Consider the following 21332-nt stretch of genomic DNA (forward strand, 5'->3'; position numbering starts at 1 on the left):
CCTGCACTTCGCAATCCTACGCTGTGATAGACAACAGGTTGTGCCTCAATAAATCAAGATTTTGATAAAAAAGACCCCGGCATCTGACTGCCGATCTACTTCTCCAGTTTTTAGCTTTCGGTTAATCGGGTTAATCCTTCGGGTCAATGAAATCATAAAGGCCGATCGATTCTTCCCCGCAAACTAGACGGTAGATTTATTGATGCAAGGGTACATTCTCGGTCGCAAAAGAGGAGGTGAAATACCAGAGACAATGTTACGGTGTTATTTTTTTCGGAGAATTGCCAGTGCCTGCCGAGCTGAGGTTAAATATAAAACAAGCCACCCGCCTCGGCATTCCAACAACCAAGCTTTCAGTTCCCTTGCTGATCGCTCTTTTCTTCAAAATGCACTTATTAACTCTATGTGCTCTTATATCTTCGGTTGCGGCGTCCTACCCGATGCTGGGCTGGGACGCCTATCGCCGCTTTGATATGTTCACCCTCCGGCCTGGGGAAATCACCAAGCAATTCTCGTCGTATGATCGCACGAATGGGAATAATGACGGATCCTACGGAACATATTCGTGTCTTTACAACAGTACAGACGGCCGCTGCGTTATTGCTGATGCCAAAGGTCCGGGTGAGATTGCATCAATTTGGTTCACGTACGAAAACGACAGTGTCGTCCCCATCGGTGACATTCGTATCGAGCTAGATTCGCATTTGGTATTGCAGCATGATCTTCAGAGCCTCGTGAATGGAGACATAGGAGCTCCATTCGTCTGGCCATTGGTAGGGAATACCAATGATACCAATGGTGGCAATGTGATCAAGGTGCCCATGCCCTACACGAAGTCAATGATCATCAGCACCCTTCACAATCCCCATTATTACCACGTTGTGTACCGAGAACTGCCTGCGGATGCAAATGTGAACATATTCGACCCTAAAGACAGCGCATTGGATGCCTTAGATACTTCTCGTCGCTTTGGTGTTGTTGACCCAAAGTGTCGTTCGAGGGTATCTTCATGTCCATATTCGCCGCGACGCACTCGCAGTGAGAGCCACGCATTTACAGTGGATTCAGGCAATTCCTCTCAAGTGGCCACAATCTCCGGCTCGGGTATCGTCACTCAGCTGCAGTTACGAGTGCCGGAAATTCTGGGTGCGCCACATGTGGAAGACGATGGTCGTGCGTACGGGCAAGGTGGTTGGAGTTCAGCAACGTTTAAGCTAGACCCTGGCAGCACACAGTGTCAACTCACCCGACGTTTAGATAGCACTATTGGCCATCAGCGTGCGGCAGTCAGTGTTGATGGAAAAGATGCAGGTGAATGGTCCGACAGTGGACCCAGCAAGAATGCAACCTGGGCGGACCAGACCTTGGAGCTGAAACCGGAATTGACGGCAAACAAGAGAACTATAAACGTCAAAAGTACTTTTATTGCTTCGGACCTTGACTTCAACGAATTCTTCTATGCTGTGCACTGCAAACTGAATGACACGTCCGACTGGGAACTCATGGATCTATTGAATGTTGGACCCAACAATCCACACGACGAAGCGACACACGACTATGAAATCAGCGGCCAAACTTGGAGCGGCGTTAGGCATTACTTATACGAAGGAGATCGCCTGGAGCAAGCGACCCGGTCCCTTCAACTCATCAGCGACCTCTACCTAAAACTCACCTTCGATGGCCAGACAACAGCAGATGGTCCCATCGGATCATTCTTTGGGTCGGCGCTTGGAAAGTTCGCCGTGCGGTCATTGATGCTGTCTATTGATACCCTGAGCGAGAATGGCGCGTTTACATCCTGGTGGCCAATGCCATTTAACAACTCTGTAGTTGTGGAACTCGTTAATCATGCTGGAGCGCCAGTGCAGGGATCAATTGATCTGAAATGGGCACCATGGTCTGCTCCGCCCGCACCATGGGGATATTTTGCGACACAGCACCACCACGCAGAAACAAAAACGGGTGTTCTATGGAACTTCCTCAGCGAAACGGGCCGGGGTGTGGCCTGTGGAGTAACCCAGGCATTCCGGGGTGCCATTCTACCGCCGAACAACACTCTCGACTTCCTCGAGGGTGATCTGAAGGTGTGGACGAACCGTGACGGTAAAACAGGTCCCTTTGATCAAGCCACTATGCTCGGTACCGGAACCGAGGACTTCTATGAGTCTGGTTGGTACTTTACAGACGCGCAGGACGGGACATATGGTTCGACTGCTGTTCCTTTTGCGATGCCTCTGACTGGCATGGAGGCTCACGAATTTCGGGAGCTGAACTGCATTGGGGAGTGTCTCGAGGCGTCCCGGTTGATGTTGGCCGATTCCATGAATTTCGATGATGGGATCTCCTTCAATATCGAGCACGGACCCGTGAACAACGATGTCAACGCGAACTACGAGACTACTGCGTTTTATTATCTGGCGAGACACTATGAATGACTTAGGAGCGAGCGGGGCAAGGTTGTATGAGGCACTTACAATAGTTAATAATATCTGGATTGAGACCCAAAAATGAGAGGCTACTTGAGTCCATTGTACCTATTTTCCTATTCTGATAATTATTATTATCCCCTGCACTTCTTGCTTCCAAAGTGGATTCGACAGCACTTAGGCGAGGGCGGTGGCTGGTCCGCTTGCGTTATCTGATGGTAGTTATCTGATCTCTGCGTTCTACAACCATCAAATGACGATCAAATTTCTCTCATCTCTCGCCAAAGGCCAGCCTGGTATTCTCCATCATTGTGTAGGCCTGTCAAATAAACCCGCTCGCAACCGCTGCTAATGCGACTTTCTGCACAGACTCCGGATTTGGTTGCCTTCGAGTATACACGCGGGGCAACCCGCAAACCGCACACCCTCCTCTTCATTGGCGGACTCGGGGACGGGCTAGGCTCAGTCGAATACATCAGCGATCTAGTACAGGCGCTTGATTTGACAGAATGGACCGTGTTCGCGATAGTGCTCTCATCATACTACGGGGGCTGGGGCATGGGCCGACTAGGCAAGGACATCGACGAGATCGCGCAGTGCGTGCAGTACATCCGCGACTACAAGACACCACAATTTGGGAAGGGAAAATTGGTGGTGATGGGCCACTCGACGGGAAGCCAGGACGTGATGCAATACATTTCCAGCACGAACCCGCGTCCGAGACATCCGGTGTTCGATCGGGACTGGATCCCGATCATACGACCGGATATTGACGGTGCGATCATGCAGGCTCCCGTATCGGATCGTGAGGCGATTCTTTGGGTGCTACATTGCGGCACGGAGCGTGATAGCCCCGAGACAATGCGCAAGATCTACGACAAGGCGGTTGAGGACGCCCGCAATGCTACCTACGAAGACCAAGACTCGGTCGACACTATTGTACCAGTGTCGGTGACCGCACGAATAGGCTATCCACCCACAGCAGCGGTCAGCAGTCGCCGATTTCTCAGTCTCGCGAGTCCTGACAGTCCCGAGAAGCCGGAAGAGGACGACCTTTTCAGTTCGGATCTCAGTGATGAGCAACTGGTGCAGACATTTGGAGCGGTCGGGTCGCGCGGCCTATTGAAGCAGAAGCTCATGGTGCTGTACTCGGGCCGCGACCAGTCGGTTCCGCCGTGGGTGGACAAGGAAGCCCTGCTGCGCCGCTGGCAGGCAGCGGTTGATGCCGGCAAGCAGGAATTCTGGAGTCCACATAGTATGATCATTCCTGGTGCCTCGCATGCGCTGAGTGATCCCGACCAGGCGGAGCCACGGCGAATCTTGGTAGAGAGGGTGACTGGGTTTTTGAATGACATCCAGCAGAAATAGATAAATTTATCAATGTTAATAGCCTCGTGCGGTCCTGCTCTTGCACTACCGCCTCAATCACCCCAGCTACTACTTCTACATCGTCGGACTCTAAATCCAACATACTAACGGGTGCTATAACGATAACTGGTACTTTTGGCGAGCGTCACGGCCACCACGAGAAGTTTTACTGGCTCAAGCTCTGTCTCGATTTCTAATGCAGCGGGCTCGACCCGGCCTGGGAGTGGAAGTATGGGAGCACTTATCGCTGGATTGCTCATACTATTTGGTGTGTAACGTTACTTATTGATGACAACCTCGGATTAGATGGCTCGAAGATACAACTGACTAGTCACTGAGGAGAGGAGTTAAAGCTTCAAGCAATTTCACGTACTTTTGTACGAGTGGGCACTAGTGCGCTCCTCCCTGGCCATAACTTAGTGGCTTAAGATGATGTGATGTGATGCTTCATCTTCACGGAATTGACGTTAGCCTGCACGAGGAGGCGCCTATGTAAAAATTTGACGGTAGTCTTTCCAAAGTACAACTTCGGCATGCTATCCCCGGAACTTTCCCAAGTGACAGGTCAGCCAAACATTATTCCTCCGCGTGGGATTTGACTAGTCAGACCCTTAAGTCCGCGTTAGTTAGAATTCACTCGTAATATGTAAATGACTATGGATAACATTACTCGATATCATGATCTCACCGCCAGAATCGGGCACAAGGCTACTCGCGCCAGTCCGTAGAGATGGTAGTCGCCCGTTGCCCGACTAGTTATACCGCGCACCACTCCATTGGGACCACTGTCCCTGCCGATCCCTGACGTTATTTATCAGGGGGAAGTCCCTTTTGTGGATGGGGCGAAATAATGAGAGCAGCAAGAATTTCTCGCACCAGTCAAGACCTACGAGAACAATGGCAGTTTATGAAGGACAGAAAAGACTATACTATTGGTTGCGGGCCGGTGGACGGCGCGACGACGTCTCCATTAACGGTCCTGGACGGGAGGATCCGTCGCGAACCCCGGCCCATAAGCGTGCGTAATATCAGTACATGCATGGTATGTACTTTTAGTTAGAGGCTGGGGCCGGATCGCATGCTTGTCCCTGCTCTGCATTCCTCAATGGCGGCGCCTCGGGCCTTGCCGCAGCCTTACTTACTATTTATGTATCCTGTACGACATGAAACAACAGCGACGAGAGCAGGGGATAGGACCGCATACACACGGGTTTTTTTCTCAGGCCGGACGGGATGCCCGAAGGATGGCTTACGCCCCAGCCAGAGTATTGTCGGCGCGGGGCCGTCCGGGTTACCTATGTGCGTATACGTGTGCCCCCCTGGAAAACGGAGCACGGAGAGCGGGTATCATCCGGAAGCATTGTTGGTTAGATCATCTGGGCTAGAGGACTAGTTACGGAGTAGAACCTCACTGTTCCCCATAGACCCGCTAGTCCAGCTCGCGGCGGCCCGCGACCAGGGGGCCGGGAGAGAAGGAAATGCAGCACTGGGACTGAATGGCATTGGACCGCACGTTTGCCAGGATAAGAAGGGGACCCGCAAGAGTCGTAGTGACGGAATTGCACGAGATGATACCTCAGCCTAACACGAGGTGGTTAGTTCTCCACCCCTGCTGGACCCTCACAGGCAGGCCTCCGGACGATCTATCATCGGGGACTCGCGTGCCGTTCCGCGGTGCTGAAATAAATGCCAGACGGCGCAACTGGTGGGCATCCTGGTGCCAAAAACCAGAATCCAGCCATTCGAATCACGCCGGATTAATAGATTGGGGCTCCATCCGCGTGCATGCGAAGGATAATTTACCATGCATAGCGCATCCCAGCGCCATGGTGTCCGAATAACGGCAGTGCCAGAGGTATTATTGTGTGAATGGAGATGAAACCACGCGATGGTGGAGCCCGACTGGGATAGCCGGGGGCGCCACCATCAAGGACTGAGCTTTTCCACGTGTGAAAAAAAAAACGCTCGCCGGTGTTTTGGGTCAGACGCCAAAAGCCAAACTCGCTTAACAGAAGAACGTGGCTTCGCCGGGTTTCGCGTCTGTGCCGTCGGATCCGTCAGGTTTTTGAAGCTTTCTGTCTTTTCAGACAGGTCTCCACCAGGGGATGCTAGCTTCGCAGCTTCCGGTCGCGGTTTAGAGTCGGGAAGAGAGGTCTCTGGGCTGGGCCCGGAACGAACCCACTGTGCCCTGTGCGCCGAGGGTCGGGCCATAGTAAAGGGAGACAGGCAGTAGTGGGACTGTATACCGTCGGTGATGAGTGGCTGTCTGCCAGTTGTGGAGACGACCAAGAAAAATAAGAGCCCACCAGAAATCAACGGCGGGCGAGTCTGAAGGCCCGTTGCTGGCCTGATCAACTGCTGGACGGGCCAATCGTTCTGTATTAGTTGACGGGCGTGTGCCCTGGAACGGGTGCCCTGGACCAGTGGTGTGGGAGAGAGAGCGGGTGGGTGGGAGAGCAGAGTGAGGGCAGAGCCTAATCCCGGCCACTCGCCTCCCGAGACACCTCAGTGAGGTACTCCCTCTCGAGATAATTAATACCGATACCTCCTATCGTCATATCGAATGCTCTCCTCATCCTCTCCGAATCCTCTTTCGCCCTCTCCTAACTGCCCATAATCATCAGTAACCCCTCTCTAACCTAACCCTCCTCCTCGCTCTCCACTTCGTTCCAGCCCCGTACCAGACTCTGCTAGTACCCTCCCTCACTCCCCTCTTCCTCTTTTCCCTTCCTCTCTTACTCTCTCTTTCTCTCTCTCTCTTTTTCTCCTTCCCACCCCCCTATCCTCTCAAGCCATCATCCCCCGGCTGTCATTGTTGGTGCTTTTTTCCTGTCGACCACACAATTGAGGTGGATCTGGAGCTTCCGCCTTTTTTTGCGTTCCCCCCCCGCCTAAATCCCTTTCCCCCTCCCTCCGACACTTTGGTTCCCATCCCGGTGCTGGATTAATCCCGAGGTACGCAAAAAATCCCTGGCTCTTTTTATCTTCGTGCGCATCGCTAACTATCTGGACCAGAACTCGCCCTCTCATCCCTCGCTCTCCCTTCCCGAGAGCTTTGCCGCCATGTCCGGAAAAATGACGTTGTACAAGCTGGTGGTGCTGGGCGATGGAGGCGTAGGGAAAACAGCCCTGACCATCCAGGTTGGTTGCCTTTCTCCCGATCGGATCGCGCGGATCCTAACTCCCGTCTAGCTCTGTTTGAACCACTTTGTCGAAACATACGACCCGACCATCGAGGACTCGTACCGCAAACAAGTTGTGATTGACCAACAGTCGTGTATGCTCGAGGTGCTGGACACGGCGGGCCAGGAGGAATACACCGCGCTGCGCGACCAGTGGATCCGGGATGGCGAAGGGTTCGTCCTGGTGTACAGTATCACGTCACGGGCATCATTCTCGCGCATTACCAAATTCTACAACCAGATCAAGATGGTGAAGGAGTCGGCCGGCTCCGGCTCGCCGAATGCGCCCAGCTACTTGGCCTCGTCCATGCACGCCTCCACGGGCCCGCCACTGCCCGTGCCCGTCATGCTTGTCGGGAACAAGAGTGACAAGGCGGTCGAGCGTGCCGTCTCCGCCCAAGAAGGCCAAGCTCTGGCCAAGGAGCTCGGCTGTGAGTTTGTCGAAGCCTCCGCGAAGAACTGCATCAATGTCGAAAAGGCGTTCTATGATGTGGTCCGCATGCTCCGGCAGCAGCGCCAGCAGTCGATCAGCGGTCGCGGGCCAAATCACCGGTCAACAGGCTTCTCTGGCCACCGTGGGGACCGCGATCCCGGGTCGGATCGTCCGCCCTTCCGGACCGACAAGCGACATCGCGGTGGCATCCGGTGTGTTCTCCTGTGATCGGTCGATGAAAGGGGCGGGCTGTCTGAAATTTTTTGATTATAAATTACTGCTTATTTTGGTCTCGGGTGCATCTGGAGGGTGATTCTGTCTTTTGGTTACAACCACGTTTATGGCGTCCAGTGGTTCGAGGCAGCTTCCTTCTGTTCCACTCGTCTTGGCCGGGGAGTTTTTTTTTCTTTCCTTTTTCTCATTTTCATTTTCTGGCAAACCCATTTTCCTGGTGTGGCAGACTGGGTTTCGGACGAATACTGGCTTGGGTCAAGCTCCCCCCGCTCTGGGGGCCATTGGCTCCTCTATACCGATGGGTTGGAATCCTTGCGTCCAGTGATCAGCACGACCTGCGGGAACACGCCCGCCACAACACAAAACCCCCCAAAAGAGGAAGATGCCGAAGCCAGAAGATCGCAGTCGCGCATTAGCAGGCATTTCGATATGATACCCTACGACTGAGCTTGTGTTTTATTTTTGTTTCTTCTGATGATGTTCCTATTTTTCTCGCCATTTCTGTGATCTAGATAGACAGTCAAAATCCATACAGTGACATCAGATGGTACATGGGAATGTAGGGGCCGCCCCGTAGTCAGCGAAGTACCTCCCGGTTCCCCGGGTGCGGGGGGAGATTCCCCAAACTTCCATTCCTCCGACGTTTATACTCAAGCCAGGGTCCTGATTCCTTCCCAACTCCACCAACCATGCCGCCACTTCATCATCGTAATCATCCCCAGGACGCGGCACTCGATCATTCCCTCCGTGATCCTGAGTCCTTCTGGTCCGCCCATGCAGCTAGGCTCCACTGGCATCGACCGCCCTCGCGGGCTCTCTCCCGACAAACCAAGTCCCTGCCCAGCGGGGTCCAGCATGAGCACTGGTCCTGGTTCCCCGATGGCGAGATCTCCACAACCTATAACTGCGTGGACCGACATGTCCACAATGGGCATGGCGACCAGGTGGCCATCATCTGGGAATCGCCCGTGACGCGCACTACCCAGAAGTTCACATATGCACAACTGCTCGATGAGGTGGAGGTGCTGGCGGGTGTGTTGCGGGAGGAGGGTGTGCGCAAGGGCGATGTCGTGATTATCTATAGTATGTTCCCCAGCTTCCGACCTATCAAGCATGGCTGGCTGACCCCCGGCAGTGCCCATGATCCCCGCGGCGCTCATCGCGGCGCTGGCAATTACGCGTCTGGGTGCCATCCACGCCGCCGTCTTTGGCGGGTTCGCGGCGCAGTCCCTCGCGCAGCGCATCGAGGCAGCTCGGCCCCGGGCTATCATGACTGCCTCATGCGGAATCGAGGGTGCCAAGGGACCCATGTCCTATCGTCCCTTGGTCGAGGGTGCCGTTGAGATGAGCAGCTTCAAACCCAGCAAAGTAATCGTATGGCAGCGGGATCAGCTGCGCTGGAACAACCCAGATAAACTGGGTGGCCAGCGCAATTGGCAGCGGTTGGTCAAGAGTGCGCGCATGCGCGGTGTTCGAGCTGATCCGGTGCCGGTGAAGAGTACGGATGGTCTATATATCATCTATACCAGCGGTGAGTGTTGGTCCCTCTGACAGGCCGCCAACAAGGTACTGATCGTTGGTAGGTACAACGGGACTTCCAAAGGGCGTTCTTCGAGAGGCGGGAGGCCACGCAGTCGGACTGGAGCTGTCGATCCGGTCCGTATTTGGGATCAAAGGCCCTGGAGATGTGATGTTCTGTGCATCTGATATTGGTTGGGTGGTGGGCCACTCGTACATCTTATATGCGCCACTGCTAGTTGGCGCGACGACCGTGCTCTTCGAGGGGAAGCCGATAGGAACACCCGACGCAGGGACCTTCTGGCGGATCATCGAGACGCACAAGGTCAATACAATGTTCACAGCTCCCACTGCGATGCGGGCTATCCGCAAAGACGACCCCAACAACCGCCTCGTCGATGAGATCGGCCGGCGTGGGGGACTAAAGTCGCTGCAGGCGCTGTTTTTGGCTGGCGAACGCAGTGAGCCCAGCATTGTGAGCGCGTATCAGGATCTGCTGAGAAAGTACGCTGCACAGGACGCTTTGGTAATCGATAATTGGTGGTCCTCGGAGTCTGGGTCTCCCATCACCAGCTTGGCCCTGAATGGGTCGCTGGCCGTCTCAGAGAAATTCCCTCCGGGAGCAGATCATCCGCTGGCCATTCGGCCAGGGTCCGCGGGGAAGCCATGTCCTGGCTTTGATGTGCGAATCGTCGATGATGAAGGCAAAGAAGTCCCGCACGGTACGATGGGCAATATCGTGATGGCAGCACCGCTGGCCCCGACTGCCTTCACAACTTTGTTTAATGACGATGAACGATTCTATGAGGGATATTTCAAGCGGTTTGATGGGCGATGGATCGACACGGGCGACGCAGGAATGGTGGATAAGGATGGATACGTGCATATCATGTCTCGATCGGACGACATTATCAACGTTGCAGCCCATCGATTTAGCACAGGTAATGTCTCTTTCTGTCCGCTTTGTGATACAGGAATTGACAATCCACAGGAGAAATCGAACAAGCCATCCTCTCGCACCCTGGCTTGAGCGAAGCCAGCGTCGTCGGGATCCCCGACTCGCTCAAGGGGCATCTCCCTTTTGCCTTTGTCCAGCCACGAGCCGACAGCACGAGTCAAGAACTGCGGGCAACACCGACGGCAGAACTGTTCAACGAAGTCAACGCGCTAGTCCGTGAGCAGATCGGAGCCATTGCATCTTTAGGGGGGATGATCCAGGGCCGGGGGATGATTCCCAAGACGCGCAGTGGGAAGACGCTGCGGCGCGTGTTGCGCGAGCTGGTTGAGCACGCGGTGCAAGGAGAGTATGATGCCACTGTGAATGTGCCACCGACGGTGGAGGACGCAGAGGTTGTGGAGGTTGCGCGCGCGAGAGTGAGAGAGTACTTCGAGGCGAAGAAAAAGTCCGGTGAGAAGGCGAAGCTTTGATGTGTATAATTAGCCAGAATGTTTTATAGTTGTGACACTGGTTTCCGATCGGAGTTGAACGAGAATCCCTGCACGAGGGACATGACAAGCGTAAGGACGTGCGTTGGACCCTACATGCAGATTCAACATCCCTGCTTAGGGTCTTTAAAGAGGTGATATATGCAAGTCTAAAGCCCAGATGTGATAACGTCGAGGAATAAGAACTACTGGAAGCAGGCAAGAGAACTAAATCATCCAAGAAGTTCGAGAGACCAAAGAAACGTTATGTCCAGGAGAATCTTGCGCAAGAGAAACAAAACACGACTGTGCAAACCAGAGTGAATAGACGAAGACATGAGAAGAAGAAAAAGTGGTAGTAGTAGACACACGTAAAACCATGTCCTCCAAGAGAGAAAAAACAAGAAAGGGTAGATGGGGTACAATTATGTATTATCTAGAACAAAACATCATAGACAAGACATGAGAGACACCCAGAATGAGCATAACCAAAACAAAAAACCAGGCGCGCCGAGTCATGCCAGCAGGACGCAGAGCGTCCCGCAGGACAGCATCAAGCTCCTAACGACTCACATCTCAAGCTTAAAGCAGGAGAGCAGCAGCACCGAAGACGGCAGCCAGGCCGGCACCGGCACCAGTGGCGGCGCGCGAGGCGGCGTTGTAGGGGGTCTGGGTCGGGGCGGGACCCGAGCCAGGGGTGGTAGCACCGGCACCGCTGGGGACCAGGGGAGTCGAGGTCGGGGGCACGGCCGGGGCGGTCGAGGTGCACTTGTTGCACTCAGTGATGGTCTTGGTGATCAGAGGACGAGTGACGGTGTAAGGACCGTGCGACATGGTGATGGCACCGGGCTAGAGTTGGGCGGTTAGCTTGGCATCACGACTTAGATGACAAAAACCAAAAACATACAGTCGACACGGAGTAGGTGTGGCTGCCGTGCACAATGGAGGTGGCCTCTGGGCAGTAGGTGGTGAAATGGGTGACGACCTCGGTGGTGTAGTCAGTGGCGGCAACACCCATGGCCAGGGTAGCAAGAGCGGCGATCGAGAAGCGCATTTTGGCTGTGTGGAGAAGTAAAGTAATTTAAAGAATAAAAAGATGCAGATAGATGCGGTGTATGCTCGAAAGAGGATTCGATAGAGTTGATAAAGAATGTACTCGGTTGAAGAACCGGGGAATGTGGAATGTGTCAAGAGAGAGTGACTGTGATGGGGAGGGAGGAAAGGGGTTGGGGGGAAAACGCTGTTTATAGGGGCCGGGAGACGATTGACAGGCACGGGCCAATGGTGCAAAAGGGGCCCTGTGGAAGTAGTCGGGCGGCCCAAGGTACTTCGTCCAGTAGGGGGATCCATTATAGGAATCAAGTACCTCTAGCCCGTGGCCGTGGTCCGAACACGTCCTCAGGAACCGGCGGTGCGCTAGGCTGATCCTTACCCGCTTGGGGCCCGGTGCTTCACGGTCGTTTTGGGAGATGTCTAGTCCAAACTGGCTGGCAAAGGGCCCAATGGCGTTGGCAATGGTCTTCTAGGTCTATCGTCCAACTGATTAGGCCTCTCAATCTCTGTTCACTAGGGTATCTCGCCCATCGAGCGCGCAAACCTGTTCGCTCGACCCAAAGTCTAGACTGGAGCGAATGAATGCGATCGGCACAGCTTTGATTACACGTAAATGGGGCTCGGCTCATCACGTGTAGGTGGAGGAGCCTTGCGTGCGGCGAAGATCGAGGCGATGCGAGAAGAGAAGAAGAAGAAGAAGAAGAATAATAATAATAATAATTGGGGATCGACTCAATAATCATAGACGCTCTATAGGCAGAGGAGAGAATAGAAGGTAGGATGTAGATAGTACACCCTCACTGCCCGCGAGGGATGGTGTCTCATGGCAACCTAATTATCGACGCGACCCAAGAAACAATAATAATGTCATCGCAGGCGGTAGGTACAGCAGGTAGCTAGACTATTTTCATATATCCTCGGTGTCCAAACATCAACTTTTGTCGTATATACATAGCGGCTAGTCCCTCGTAGTCTCCGTCACTCCCGACCATGGCTCGCCCACACAAACACACAAACACACACACACCACTCCAATCAGATGGTAACTGGTCCCTCATGGATGGTTATGGGGCGCGGGACCTCTCAGCAGAGCCCGTCCAGGTTGCTCAGAGAGCTCCCCGACGAGTGCTGACACAGATAGAACGCCATCTCTTCATCTTGGATTTAGTTGTGTGATGAAGAGAGGAAGTAGAAAGAAAGCCAACCAAGGGAGAAAAGTCTGCCCGGCGACCGAGCACGGGCCAGTTCCATTCCCGGTTTAGCGCGACAGTCCGCTTTCCGCGGGCAACGGGCAAGTGACTCTCCAATTATCCGATTGCCTACAATATAAGACCCATGCTTTCCTATCCTCCGGACCGCGCATTATTGTGTCCTTTCTCACATCATGTCTCTGTCGCGCTGTAGCAGGCACGCCATGCGCTGCCTCCCCCTGGCCAGCGCCAGACCTCTCGCCCTATCCCGTCCCGCATCCTTGGCCGCCCGGTGGACCCCTCAGTCGCGCGGAGTGTCGTCCAGTCGCGATGGACAGCAAAAGGTATGCTTGTAGTTATCCGGAAAAAGGCAGTGAAGCTGCTTTAGAGCTCTTCCGAGACGGACAAGCCCAGCTGACGCTCCCTAGCTGCTCTCCGCATCCCTCGAGGAGTCCGACCCGACCGTTTTTAATATCCTGGAGAAGGTGAGTCCTGGAAAGTGACACACGAGAGAGATTGGCGATCTCACAATGTTCTTCAGGAGAAAAACCGTCAGAAGCACTTCATCAACTTGATCCCGTCAGAGAACTTCACCTCGCAAGCTGTCCTCGATGCGCTCGGCAGTGTCATGCAGAGTAGGCCTTCCACCGCATGCGATCCCAACAGCCAATTGCTAATTGCGGCGCAGACAAATACTCCGAGGGCTATCCCGGTGCTCGGTACTATGGCGGAAATGAACACATTGACGAGTCCGAGCGATTGTGCCAGCAGCGTGCGCTTGAGACTTTCCGTCTCAACCCAGAGGAGTGGGGAGTGAACGTCCAGCGTATGCCTTGTTCTTCCTCTATGAAAAATAGAAGCTAACCGAGCCTGTCGCAGCTCTTTCTGGCTCGCCCGCTAACCTCATGGCCTACTCCGCCCTGCTGAACACCCACGACCGCCTCATGGGTCTGGACCTGCCTCACGGCGGCCACCTGTCGCACGGCTACCAGACCCCAACCAAGAAGATCTCCGCCATCTCCAAGTACTTCGAAACCCTGCCCTACCGGCTGGACGAGTCGACGGGCCTGATTGACTACGACAACCTAGAGAAGATGGCCAACCTGTACCGGCCCAAGCTGATTGTCGCCGGTACCTCGGCCTACAGCCGGCTGATCGACTACCCGCGCATGCGCGCTATCGCCGACTCCGTCAACGCTTACCTGCTGGCGGATATGGCACACATCTCGGGTCTCGTCGCCGCGGATGTTCTTCCCTCGCCATTCCCGTACTCGGATGTGGTGACGACCACCACGCACAAGTCTCTGCGCGGACCCCGCGGTGCCATGATCTTCTATCGTAAAGGTGTCCGCCGCACCGACAAGAAGGGCAACCAGGAGATGTACGACCTGGAGAACCCGATCAACGCCTCGGTGTTCCCCGGGCACCAGGGTGGTCCGCACAACCACACCATCACCGCGCTCGCCGTGGCGCTCAAGCAGGCTCAGAGCACCGAGTTCCAAACCTACCAGAAAACTGTGCTTGCCAACGCTACTGCTCTCTCTGACCGCCTAGGCAACTCCTCCAGCAACGGCGGACTAGGCTACAACGTCGTCTCCGGCGGCACAGACAACCACCTCGTCCTTGTGGACCTCAAGAACCGCGGTGTGGACGGCGCGCGCGTTGAGCGCGTCCTCGAGCTGTGCGGCGTCGCCTCCAACAAGAACACTGTGCCAGGCGACAAGTCCGCGCTCAAGCCCGGCGGTCTACGCCTGGGTACCCCCGCCATGACCTCGCGCGGCTTCCAGCCCGAGGACTTCCGGCGCGTGGCGGATATTGTGGATCGGGCGGTCACGCTCACTCAGAAGCTGGATAAGGCGGCCCGCGAACAGGCGCAGTCGCGTGGTGTCAAGAACCCCGGTACTCTCAAGGCGTTTGCGGAGTATCTCGGTGAGGGCGAGGAGATCTCAGAGATTGTGATGCTGAGACAGGAGGTTGAGGATTGGGTTGGTACCTTCGCTCTGCCGTGGGCTCAGGACCAGTAGTAGATTTCTTTTTGGTTAAGATGTACATTTTGTTTCTTGCACGATTCCGATACGAAATATGATTTAAACTAGGACTTTAGTCTTGGGAGTATGTACTAGTATGGCTTCATACCCGCCAATTTCAGCATCTTATCCGTATGAGCCGCCTCTTCCAGAGGCTTCGATCGATTCCGAGGATCAACAGTCCCATCCGGTAGATACACTAGCGGGTCCCGGAGAACAATATTATCATGAGCCCAGTGCGTAGTGGCCCCGTACGAGCGGAAGGCCGTCCGTTTTGCCTCCAAAGTCTCCTTCGACGCCATGCTTGCAGGCGAGTACGAGGCATAGATGACCGTGCGGATAGTATCGCTCTGTGCCGTCGGCTCTCCCCCCCAATGAACAGTCCGTGAATCCCAGAGAATCAGATCCCCGGGATCGGCAAGCACTTTGATGGGTTCCATTCCCTTGCCCTTGAACCAATCCATTTCTGTCTCGCTGATGGACCGGAAATCATTTTTCAGCCAGGTCGACGGATCGGTCTGCTCGTCGAAGAACTTCTCCGTCATGGTGTTTGACCTCGGCAGAAGAATCAAGGATCCATCCTCCGGACCTGCGGGACTGAGATTAATAATTCCCTGGACACAGTGCAGACCGCGACGCAGCGGCGACTGGTCCACATGCGGCCAGGGCTTGTTCGGTGGTTTATCCTGTCTGTTTGGAAGAGTGATGTTTAACGCATCGAACGAGACTAGCAGCTGCTCGGTGCCCCAGATTTTGGCGAATGCTTCAAGTACCTTGGGTTCTTGTCGGGCTTCCCACATGAACTTTTCGTGCGTGACGGAGTACTGTTTGTAGAGATTGAACTTGTGCGTGGCGGGGAGATTCTCTTCGCGCCAGGTGGATGGATCGTTTAGGTCTAGGGATGGGCTGAAAGATTTCAGCCAGTCGAGTGCCTTTTGTTGATACTGCTGTGCCCTTTCTTGTGGGATGGCATTTTTGATCACCACATATCCTTGGGATGCGAGGTCGTCCCGCCAGTCGCCGTAAGGGCCGGTGAGTCTGATCTCGAGTTCTTAGCGGGGGGGTTCAAGGATTGAAAGGTGAGAACGTGCCTGATCGGGCTGTTGTTGAGCTCGATAGTGGATGTCACAGAGGAAAAAGCCATGGTTGAGTTTGCCTGGCTACAGCTATGTTTTGACTTGAGGACAGACCAAGGTGGAAAGGGGGAGATATGTAGCTGTATTTATATTGGGTTGATAAGACTAATTAATCGCCAAGTGGCATTGCACCACATGGACATTGTGGTGTGGAGCCACCAGCCAGTTAGAAACAACATTCTCCAGTTACAGTAATGACTCGCAGTGGCCTTCAGCGGGTCAGTGGGAGAAGACACCCCCACAGAGTTGGGGGTATGATCCAAACGAGGAATAGTGGCGGATGTGCGGCCCGGGGGATGACGTTGAGGCCGGGCATTAATAATAATATGAAAACTCGTTTTGCGATTACGATTCTGTCTGACAAGGAGGATCTGTCAAAAGAACACAAACGGTTGTCTGAAAATATCCAATTCCTGTCCCACCAACCTCGCTGTATACTCCGATCGCTTATCGATAAAGCGGGGCTGGTTGCGGATTGAAGGCCGGCGGAGTCGGACAACTTTGAACAAGCCCCGGACAAAGACAAAAAGCATAAATAAATACATAGAGGGTTTGGGCAGTTCCTGCGTCTGTCAGCGAGAATCATTGCTGTTGCTGCGGAAATACCGTCCCATTCATTCGCCATGAAAGTTAGCCAGGTAGGGCCATCCCCCGCATAACAGATGGACAAGCTGACACTCGCACCTCTGTCCCCAAGCTCTATGTCTACCCCATCAAGTCCCTGCAACCAACCTCCCTGTCGGAGGCCATTCTCACGCCACGGGGATTTCCCTATGACCGCTGCTTCATGCTACTGAAAGTCGAGGCCGGCGAGAATGGATCCCCTCCGACCCTCAAGAACATGCACATTCCGCATTTCCCAGAGATGTCCCTGTTCCAGACGAATATCGAGTTCCCCAAGACAGACAATGACTGCGGGAAAGTAATTGTTACGCACCGCTCGCCGGGATCTAGAAAATCGCAGAGACTAGAGGTCCCCCTGCAGCCCGATGTGGCGGGCCTCGAACCCCTGCAGATCGTCATGCATGGCAGCCCTACTATGGGGTATGACATGGGTGCGCAGTATAATGAGTGGTTTAGTGAGCGCTTTGGGTATTCCGTCAAACTGGCTTATTTAGGCTCTCATTCCCGAGAAGTGCTGGGGACTCTGGCGCCGGGAAAGCGCAAGAAAAGCCTCGCTCTTCTGAGGCGGACATTGATGCCAACTGAGGGAATTGTAAAGTGGCTGAATGCGATTCTGGCTACAGCAGTAGCCGTCAAAGCCATCCGCATAATCCAGGAGGCTGTCCAGGAAAAACCGCCACGAATGAATGCTGCCTTCTTCTTTGCGGCGTTGGCTCTGGTTGCCATCGCAGTTTACTCCGTGCTCACCGTTCACTCACCAGAGGACCGCATTACCTTTGCTGACTGTGCTCCGTACCTTCTCATCTCCGAAATGTCGGTGTCTAATGTCTCGGCGCGGCTTCCAGAGGGAGAAGAGATGGATCGCACCAAGTTCCGGCCGAACATCGTTGTGTCCGGCGCTGAGAATGCGTTCGAGGAAGACTTTTGGTCTGCACTGACTGTGGGACCAGGTCTTACCCGTCTGTTCTTGACGGGGAACTGTGTGCGATGCCAAAGTCTGAATGTGGATTTCACGACGGGCAAGATAGGCACGGGCGAGTCGGGCAACGTGCTGAAGAAACTGATGAAGGATCGGCGGGTAGACCGCGGCGCCAAGTATAGTCCTGTCTTTGGCCGTTATTCTTTCCTTGATCCTGCTGGCGCAGGCACGCGGATCTGCGTTGGAGATGAGGTGGGCGTGTCGCAGAAGAGCGAAGAGAGGACCGTTCTCGGTAAGTATTGTTCCAATGGCTCAATTTTTTTTTTTGACTGATGAATGTGCTAGACTGGCCTGGACTGACCAACTGATTATCTACTTTATGTAAACAAAACCAAGAATATTACTCGTTACTAGTAGTTGCATACTTCCACAGTGATCGGTCTGATGACGTAACAACACTGCCACTGCACCGCCATACCCATCACCTGATCCATGGAACCAGCTGCTGGGTTGCCAAGGTTGTGTTTCTATTCTGCTTGTTATTGTTGTGCCTGCTACGAGTATTGCTCTCTCGCACTGCTTTCTCCATTCAGCCTGAAGGACGATCGTCGCTGAGCCCTGTCAGATTATTCGCCTTCCATCCTCATCCATACGCCGCTGCCTGGAATCAAAAGCCACCCACACCTTATTATATCGTTCTCGTTCTCTCTCTCGCATTGCCTTTTCATGCCACATTCAGTCATCTGCGTCTGACTGCTGCTTCTCGGTGTCACCGATCTCTTGTCTGCACATCCCAGCCGAACTGTCAGACACCAGGCATCCCGCCATCCCACATCAGGCATCGCCCCGCGGCGGACTGCCACTCAAAAAAGTGAGCGTTCGCATCGCCTACGCACCCGCTCAACACTCTACAGCCGTTATGGATCCCGCATCGCTACGGCGCAAAGACACCACCAAGGGTCCTCCGCTGAGGATCCTGTCGCTTGGTACGGACTGCCCCTCGTTGTCCCATCCCCCACCAATTCGAGCTGACCAAACCAAGATGGAGGCGGCGTTCGCGGCTACTCCATGCTTATCATCCTCCAGGAACTCATGTACCGCACCTACGTCGAGTGTGAAGGAAAACCTCCGCGTCGCGACCAAATTCCCAAACCATGCGATCATTTCGATCTCATCGCCGGCACCGGCACCGGCGGTTTGATCGCGCTCATGCTAGGCCGGCTGCGCCTAGATCTCGAAACATCCAAAGAGGTCTACGTGCGCATGACCCGGAAAGTTTTTGAGACCGATAAGACTATCGCTGGTATCCCCTACCGATCGACCCTGTTCAAGGCCTCCAAGCTTGAAGAAGCCATCCGCGAATGCGTCCGGGAACATACGGTTTACGAGGCGGAGGGGAACGACATGGCCAATACCAATCCTCGCGCCTCGATGGCCAGCCTGCCGTATAGCCCCGGCTCAGTGCCTCAACGGACTCTTAGCCGGGGAAGTTTTAGCATGCAGCCTCCTCCATCAACCGCCTCCGACCGGAGGAACTCCACGTTCCTCAACGGTCTGCGCTGGGGTCAGCCGGATGCCTCGCTTTACGATAATCGGGAAAATCGGACCAAAACGTGAGTCATTACGCAGATCTATGCTTTTACTTGCTAATTGTCAATGTCAGCGCCGTCACTGCTCTTTACAAAGGCACTCCGCGCAACACACCCGCTGTGCTGCTCCGCTCCTATGACTCGCGCCGGGAACCACCGCCGGAATTCAACTGTACCATTTGGCAAGCGGGTCGCGCAACTTCGGCCACGGGATTGGCTTTCAAGCCAATTCAAATCGGACAACACGTCTTCATTGATGAAGGGGCTGGCACCTATAACCCCGCGCCACAGATCCTCGATGAGGCCGTCGTGAATGAGTGGCCTGGTCGCGACGTCGGCGTGTTTGTTAGCGTTGGTACCGGGAAGCGTCCGGCTGGTACAAACAGTCGCCAGCATGAATGGTGGGAGGATTTCTTTGGTGATGCACTGGGTACGTTTGCCGAGGCCAGGCGGCGACTGATCTCGAAGATCGAGGGCTGCGAAGATATTCACCAGGATATGCTGCGCGATTACCTCGATCAGCGCCATGTCGACAAGGATAACTATTACCGCCTCAATGTCGAAGTCGGAGTTGGCGAATTCGGTATGAATGAGTGGAACCGGCTGGCCGATATCAGCACCAACACCCGTCGGTACCTGGCAAAACCGGACGTGAAGAAGATGATCCTGGATGCGAGTGTCAAGTTTGCCAAAATTGAACGTATGAACCGTCGCTTGGCCAACCACGATACCGCCGGCGGGGAGCGTGATGATTTGTCCTTTGATCTGGAGCGGGAGGAGATGACGGTCGCTGACCACAACGTGTCTGAGCTGCCTCCATCATCCCACCAATTCGCAGTGGAACTACCCGCCGAGCCCGTCGAGTACGCTCCTCACTCCCCGGTGCAAGCAGCCCCGCCCGTCACCGTCTCTGCGCCCACACCAGCGCCAATGTCGGCCGACTCGCTCCCAGCGCATCCAACGCCACAAGATAATTACGCCTCCTCCTCCAGATACTCCGTCAGCGACGTTTCCAGCTACCGACACAGCCACGAGTACAGTCGGCCCACATCGCAGCAGCAACAACAAGGCTCGCCGCGACGAAGTGGAGAGAAGCTCGCCCCTCATGACAGCATGGGGCCCCCAGTGCCGCCGCCAATACCGCCCAAGACCCCAATCCAGCACTCCACCCCGTATCCGGCCCAGGAGGATGGAGGGATCTCCATGCCCGCACCGCTGTTCTCCCAGGGATCTGTTCCTTCTGGGGGTAAAATGCGACCTCCCTATCCCGTGGATGAGCCACCACCCGCAGTGAACAGGCAGCGGAAACCAAGCTATCACGTACGGTGATTCGAGCGGCGCTGGGCATTTTGGATATTGTGTTTCTTGTTTGTTTTATCTCTGTTGGATACCCTACATGCAGAGCAGACGGGCGGAAGACCGGAGACTGATGATGACTGACGATGATTATGATAATTCGCAGATGGTGGGGACGCCTGGTCTGTATAGTAATGATTCGGCAGTAATTGGAAAGTGTTGAGTCCTATCGTGATATCCACAGTTAGATCTGCCTAGAAGGGTCTGCTCAGCCACACTGTGGCGCATTGAGATCTGACGCGCGGCGATCACACCTTCATCAATGTGAAACTTCGTCCACCGAATCCCATAATTATAGAACTCCCCGAAGCCAACCACAGATGTTGCCTGGCTGCTGTACCACGGTTGAAATCAAAGATACTTCCAGGTACTTTGGCCACCAGCCAAAACTCATAGCCCCACTTGGTACCCGCCCGTACCTCCCAACCCTCCCCCACACGGACTGGCCCAGCCTCTCTGTTTCTGCGTCTCCCCTATTTTCTTACCTTCTCCATCGCATCTTTTCTCCTTTCTGCGTCTGCTTCTTCCTCTTCTCCTTCTTCGTCTACTCTTCTCTTCTCATTCTCAGCTACCTCTCTGCTTACCTTCATCGTTACTTATTTTCTACCCCTCCGCCTCAATATTAATTTTCCACCTCCGTCATACCAATGATCATCGGGCCGCTGACGTTCCTGGCGTCGATCCCTTCCATCCTGTTATAAGAAAATCGCCCCTTGCTTCACGCATTCCTCCTATCTTTGCCTCGTGGCAGATACTCCTTCTATCGAAGCATTCTGAATCAGGAGTATTGTTCTATCACGCTCAGTTTACCGACGACTTGTTTAGCGCCCGTGAGCGCGCGGACAGATTTGT

General features: G+C 54.4%; 8 protein-coding genes across 8 annotated transcripts; 6 read left to right on the plus strand and 2 right to left on the minus strand.

Annotated features, from left to right (window-relative positions):
- Positions 1-440: 440 nt before the first annotated feature.
- N7510_008714 (glycoside hydrolase family 172 protein) lies at positions 441-2435 on the plus strand (the record flags this gene model as incomplete). The annotated part of the gene is made up of 1 exon (XM_056980639.1): positions 441-2435. The coding sequence occupies one exon, from the start codon at positions 441-443 to the stop codon at positions 2433-2435; it is 1995 nt and encodes a 664-aa protein (XP_056830848.1).
- A 244-nt stretch (positions 2436-2679) lies between these two features.
- On the plus strand, positions 2680-3794 carry N7510_008715 (uncharacterized protein; the record flags this gene model as incomplete). Its single annotated transcript, XM_056980640.1, has 2 exons — positions 2680-2739; positions 2796-3794. 2 exons carry the CDS (start codon positions 2680-2682, stop codon positions 3792-3794), a joined length of 1059 nt encoding a protein of 352 aa, XP_056830849.1.
- Positions 3795-6857: 3063 nt separating this feature from the next.
- Positions 6858-7637, plus strand: rasB (Ras small monomeric GTPase RasB; the record flags this gene model as incomplete). Its single annotated transcript, XM_056980641.1, has 2 exons — positions 6858-6935; positions 6987-7637. The coding sequence occupies 2 exons, from the start codon at positions 6858-6860 to the stop codon at positions 7635-7637; spliced, it is 729 nt and encodes a 242-aa protein (XP_056830850.1).
- A 695-nt stretch (positions 7638-8332) lies between these two features.
- On the plus strand, positions 8333-10589 carry N7510_008717 (putative acyl-CoA synthetase; the record flags this gene model as incomplete). The annotated part of the gene is made up of 4 exons (XM_056980642.1): positions 8333-8726; positions 8779-9174; positions 9227-10102; positions 10153-10589. The coding sequence occupies 4 exons, from the start codon at positions 8333-8335 to the stop codon at positions 10587-10589; spliced, it is 2103 nt and encodes a 700-aa protein (XP_056830851.1).
- Positions 10590-11168: 579 nt separating this feature from the next.
- Positions 11169-11640, minus strand: N7510_008718 (putative GPI anchored protein; the record flags this gene model as incomplete). The annotated part of the gene is made up of 2 exons (XM_056980643.1): positions 11169-11435; positions 11494-11640. The coding sequence occupies 2 exons, from the start codon at positions 11638-11640 to the stop codon at positions 11169-11171; spliced, it is 414 nt and encodes a 137-aa protein (XP_056830852.1).
- Positions 11641-13023: 1383 nt separating this feature from the next.
- N7510_008719 (serine hydroxymethyltransferase) lies at positions 13024-14853 on the plus strand (the record flags this gene model as incomplete). Its single annotated transcript, XM_056980644.1, has 5 exons — positions 13024-13173; positions 13258-13314; positions 13371-13464; positions 13518-13655; positions 13709-14853. 5 exons carry the CDS (start codon positions 13024-13026, stop codon positions 14851-14853), a joined length of 1584 nt encoding a protein of 527 aa, XP_056830853.1.
- A 95-nt stretch (positions 14854-14948) lies between these two features.
- On the minus strand, positions 14949-16000 carry N7510_008720 (phytanoyl-CoA dioxygenase family protein; the record flags this gene model as incomplete). The annotated part of the gene is made up of 2 exons (XM_056980645.1): positions 14949-15894; positions 15948-16000. 2 exons carry the CDS (start codon positions 15998-16000, stop codon positions 14949-14951), a joined length of 999 nt encoding a protein of 332 aa, XP_056830854.1.
- A 615-nt stretch (positions 16001-16615) lies between these two features.
- N7510_008721 (putative Patatin-like serine hydrolase) lies at positions 16616-20453 on the plus strand (the record flags this gene model as incomplete). Its single annotated transcript, XM_056980646.1, has 5 exons — positions 16616-16630; positions 16690-17827; positions 18450-18521; positions 18578-19148; positions 19199-20453. The coding sequence occupies 5 exons, from the start codon at positions 16616-16618 to the stop codon at positions 20451-20453; spliced, it is 3051 nt and encodes a 1016-aa protein (XP_056830855.1).
- Positions 20454-21332: the final 879 nt, after the last annotated feature.

This window comes from Penicillium lagena (assembly GCF_028827675.1).
Source record: "Penicillium lagena strain IBT 129212 chromosome Unknown utg000006l_segment0_segment0, whole genome shotgun sequence".
Lineage (NCBI taxonomy): Eukaryota > Fungi > Ascomycota > Eurotiomycetes > Eurotiales > Aspergillaceae > Penicillium > Penicillium lagena.